At 34.1% G+C, this 4639-nt stretch overlaps 1 protein-coding gene across 1 annotated transcript; it reads right to left on the bottom strand.

Moving 5' to 3' along the window:
* Positions 1 to 1518: 1518 nt before the first annotated feature.
* LOC110737494 (squamosa promoter-binding-like protein 3) lies at positions 1519 to 4639 on the bottom strand. Its single transcript, XM_021917851.1, has 2 exons — positions 3789 to 4639; positions 1519 to 2043 (listed from the first exon to the last, which is right to left on the bottom strand). Exons 1-2 carry the CDS (start codon positions 4226 to 4228, stop codon positions 1806 to 1808), a joined length of 678 nt encoding a protein of 225 aa, XP_021773543.1. The 5' UTR covers positions 4229 to 4639; the 3' UTR covers positions 1519 to 1805.

Genomic DNA, 4639 nt, shown 5'->3' with positions numbered 1-4639 from the left:
AGCTTTTGTCCAGCTTTTTTCCACTTTTAATGTACGAGTACTTCTTTTACTTCTCCCCTCATTTCTTAAATATCGTGAAAAAACACAATACAAACTATATTATGGGACGGAGGGAGTATGTAGTTTGTCTATTAGAATTGGAGCTATACTTTGTAAAGTAATTCCCAGTAGTGTTATTAAATATTGGATATTTTTTTTCAAATAAAGCTTACTGAGCTTGAAAGGTAAAATTTTTAAAATGTCACTGAAAAAAGTTTGGATCAAATTTTTAAAATGTCACTTAAAAAATGTTTGGATCAAATTAAACTAGAATTGGATTTGTGAATTTTTTTTGGACGGGGCTAGATTTTTCTTCTGAAAAGTTCGATGAAACTTCGATTCAAATGTCAAGGTCTTATAAATATTAGACTAAATTAAAACCCGAGAAGTTCAACTCAATCCAATCCATCTAATTTACACCTGATGCATAAAGTAAACTAGGCCTATATATCGAATCTCAACAACCTTGACTAGTTGAGGTCCGGTTGAGGTTGTACAAGCTGAGAAAGCCTCAACTTCATAGCTCAACAACCTCGACTAGTCAAGCTTGAAGAAGTGCAAGATGAACCGAGCAATCTAACTTCAACTCGACTCGTTATCACCCCATCAAAATCCTAGTCACACAATGATGGGAAGAAGTAATTAAAAGTAAAAAAACAAAACAAAAACAATTGTATGGATGACAATGGTGGTAAAAAAAGTCATGAATGCGGTCAATTGAACAGTCCTTCGTCAACCAATAGCATAGAAAGAAACTCTTTCCATTGGGAATGATAGTTACGCAAGAATCTACTTCTTCAGAAAAGTGTACACTCACTTGTCAGCAAACAAACAAGCTATGCTATTCATGGACCACACTTTGCTACATTAATTATTTAATAGGCTGAATTCTATGATTATAATATGTTTGGTTTTAAGGGGGAATGTTTCCATTTTATGCTAGAGATTAACCTTCAATTTAATACTTGTTCCCATTTTCTCTTACCAAAAACAAAAATTACCATCCATTTGATTGGCATGTGATGTACTCCGTACCATATATAACTTCTTAAACTAAATCACTGTACTCTTGGAAGGAAGTGGAGACCATAGGCATACACGATATGTATGTGTGGATTGGTGTATCAGGCTATACGTGTTACACGACATATTGTATCATAGGTTACCTTCGAATGCAGGAAAATACAGGAACGAAGCCATACTTGACTGAGGTGGGGGCCGATTTAGGTCTAATATTCATTCATGCTACTTCAATAATGGCGTGAACTACTAGTAAGGGCAAAACACTACATAGGCCATGGCCCTCTTAGGCCTCAACTAAGCTTTGCCCGTATGAATGTACGAGGCAAAATTAATTATGTGACGTTACATGTGGACAAATAAGTCCACACAACGTGTTCATGTGTGATGTATAGGTTTTAGACTTCGGTCCATACCCTATTGTTGATCGGCAAAGAAAAGGAGAAGAATGATGCGCAAAAGAAAAGCATATGGTATTTCATGTTGTTCTAAACTTCTAGTCAACATAGCTAATAACGTAACCAAGGCTGGCTACCGGCGCTACAAATGCAACACATAAGTTATAGTTTACAGACAATTTGCTAATAATAATAGTGCTAGATTAGAATAAGCTAAGCTAGCCTAAAAAGATACAGTTGATTATCACATTACACATAGACATTTATAATTGTTCTACTAGCTAAGCTAGATGATCATAATGACAGAAGAGAGGGAGCAACATAGGTTAACTTAAGCAGATAATTAGCTTATCTGATCTGAAATTGTTTGTAAGAGGATGTGCAGTTGTTATTGTTATTCCCAGAATAGGATAGCTGAGCTTGATCCCCTGTCCTTAATTGTAGGTTAGACCCTTTACTCTGGCTTGAAGTCGAACCGCCTTCTCCCTGAGATTCTGATGCGCTCTTACGACGCCTCTCGTTGTGCCCTGCTAGACGCCTCCGGCAACTTCTCTTTGTCTCATCGAACTCAGATAGCTCATGAAACCTGGATGTTAAATGTATGAAATGTTGAGTGGCAAAGTGGCAGACCATATAGATGAAAACTATAGCTAAAAATAAATATACTGAACCATTGTGACACAATATTTTATGTACAATTTTAAGGCAATATATATCTTATTCTATATAATAACTGAAAAAAAAATTAGGGGTCAAGCCTCTACGAGCCTCAATGAAATATCACCCTTATTGTAAAATTTGTAATAACCAAAAATAATATTTTAAAGCTTTAAGCTAGCTTAAGTACACACAATCTGGTTAAAGGTAAAGTACGTGTAAAATTACCCGTGATCTGAAATATAAAGTGTCTAAGCTTACTGATTATCAAAAACGAATTAAAAACTTAACTTGTGCCTTACAAGACCCTAAAATTTCATTTTTCTAGTATTATGTAGCAAATTGACATGAAGGAGGATAAAATTCCACTTCGATAATGAGTTCAAGTTTGTCTGTTTCTAATAGAATAAATTTGTGGAAAATAAAGGAGAGGATGTTTGAGTGTTTGACCATAGACATGGAGGACTCTATTGCCTGCCTAGACCAAATAGCGTTGACCTTATACTGTCTCTTTTTCTTTTTGCTTTTTTGTATGGTAAAATTATCTATCGAATATTCTAAATTCAAGACTATTTGGAAGCTATAGTTGAGCATAAATGCATAAATTAATTGATTGAGCATATGTCAAAAATAATAAAATTAATTGATTAGAAATAGAAAACTATTGTCCTTAAATTCTTCTAATTTCAATAAATATAGGTAGATGTCCATCCTATGCCCTAGTAATTGTACAAACGTACAAGTCCATTCTAGTTAAGACGAGTACACAGAGGCAAGAATGTGAGGTGAAAATTTAGGCTTGGATAGTGACATATTAATTGTACAATTACCACTAGATCAACGATTCTATCATGTACGTTACTCTTTTTCCTTTTTAAGTTTTTAACTAAGTTTTATCGATGAGCTCACAAAATTGAAAGTCATTTAGTATAAGAAATATATTAAAATCATTTTAAGGTGCAATTGATGACTTTAATTAAAATGTTATTAAGTGTATGTGTATTATGTGTATTAAGAAATATATTAAAATGTTTTTTTTATTCTTAATCCTTAAGAGAAGGTTGAACATTTTGCACTTAAATATTCCATACCCACATAATCACATGTGAAAAACCTTTCACCACAAAATAATAAGAAAATTTGGGATAAAAGTTAAACCATGCTAAATAAATTTAAATAAATCTTCTACTTTCAACATCATCAACATACCTAAACAACATACCAAAAATCTCAACATCATCCAATAATTCCAAATCTCACAAACTACCCTTAAAACACTTTAGGCCACAAATTTGTGAAAATACTTTCTAAAATACCACTTATAGTATGTAGATTAAATTAATTAAAGTACCAAATTATGTTATTTAATTAGCTAGGTAACAGGATAAGTATCCCCTCCCCTAATCTAGTTCGTTAATATTAACATCGCAAACGTACCAAACTTCACCATACCAAAAATGACATACAATGATACATATAATACTTATTATAATGACGCATATAGTATAATTTAAAGTAGTTAATCATATATAATACTCCCTTTGCGTCGAAATGTGTCAGTTTTTTTTTTTATTTTTTTAATTTTATAAGAAAGACAATTACTAACCGTCTAAAAACGAAAAATTTCTAGAGACGAAAGGAGTATATTATAATTCTAATGGAAATAGGGATGACCTGCTACATTGCTGGCAGAAGCGTTGGCGGAGGCCGGAAACAAGCACAGAAGGGGCCTTAGCATGGTGCTCACACACCTTATGACGGCGGTGGTAACGCTTTGCTTCGGTTAGATCCACCGTGCACTTCTCAGCTTGACAACTTGTCACTCCACCACCACCAGCACTGCCACCACTACCGCCACTCGTAACTCTTTTAGTACTAGTATTATTATTAGTACCTAATTTTTTTTGTTTCTTCTCTTCAGTAAAAGTAGTAGTAATAGTAGTAGTAGTGATTTCTTCTTGTTGATCATCCGAGTTTTGATCTTCATGATGATGATCATCAAAGTTGATTGAGGTGGTGGTGGTTGTTTTGGCGGATTTGTCTCGCATCATCATCCTTTTCGGGGTCGCAGCCGAGGCGGCGGCGGTAGTGTTTTGGGGTTTGTGGAAGTCCATGGAGGGTGTATGTGATGAAGAGAGGCAGGAGAAATGTGTTGGAGAGAGAATGTGGGAGGAGGAATGTGATAATTTTTTATGTGATTTTTGGGAGGGGAAATAATAATTAAAAAGTTAGGAAAAATAAATAAATAGAAAGTGAAGTGAATTTTTGAGAAAGAGAGAAATAATAGATAGAGAGGATGAGGACCACAATTGGGTCATTTCCATTTTGCTTGGTTTATGAGGGTGGCATACTTTGTGATCAAATAATAATCATGTAATTTAAAAGAGAGACACTACTTATTTCCATGGAATTAATTATGTTTATATGGAGCCATGGATTGGAGGCATATATTTTATTGATTACTACTTGATTCAAAGGAGTTGAAAGATTTTGGTGGATTAGGAGGTCTTGATTCAAAGGAATTA

The sequence above is a fragment of the Chenopodium quinoa genome, unplaced genomic scaffold, assembly GCF_001683475.1.
Source record: "Chenopodium quinoa cultivar QQ74 unplaced genomic scaffold, ASM168347v1, whole genome shotgun sequence".
Taxonomy (NCBI): Eukaryota; Viridiplantae; Streptophyta; class Magnoliopsida; order Caryophyllales; family Amaranthaceae; genus Chenopodium; species Chenopodium quinoa.
The sequence above is the reverse complement of the archived record's forward strand: the minus strand, read 5'-3'. Positions and strand labels throughout refer to the sequence as shown.

Bases quoted from the DNA above. Each gene is read 5' to 3' on its own strand.
- LOC110737494 (XM_021917851.1), bottom strand. From the start codon at position 4,228: ATGGACTTCCACAAACCCCAAAACACTACCGCCGCCGCCTCGGCTGCG. The intron at 2,044-3,788 runs GTCATCCCTATT...TTTAACATCCAG, and splicing joins TTCTGCCAGCAATGTAGCAG to GTTTCATGAGCTATCTGAGT.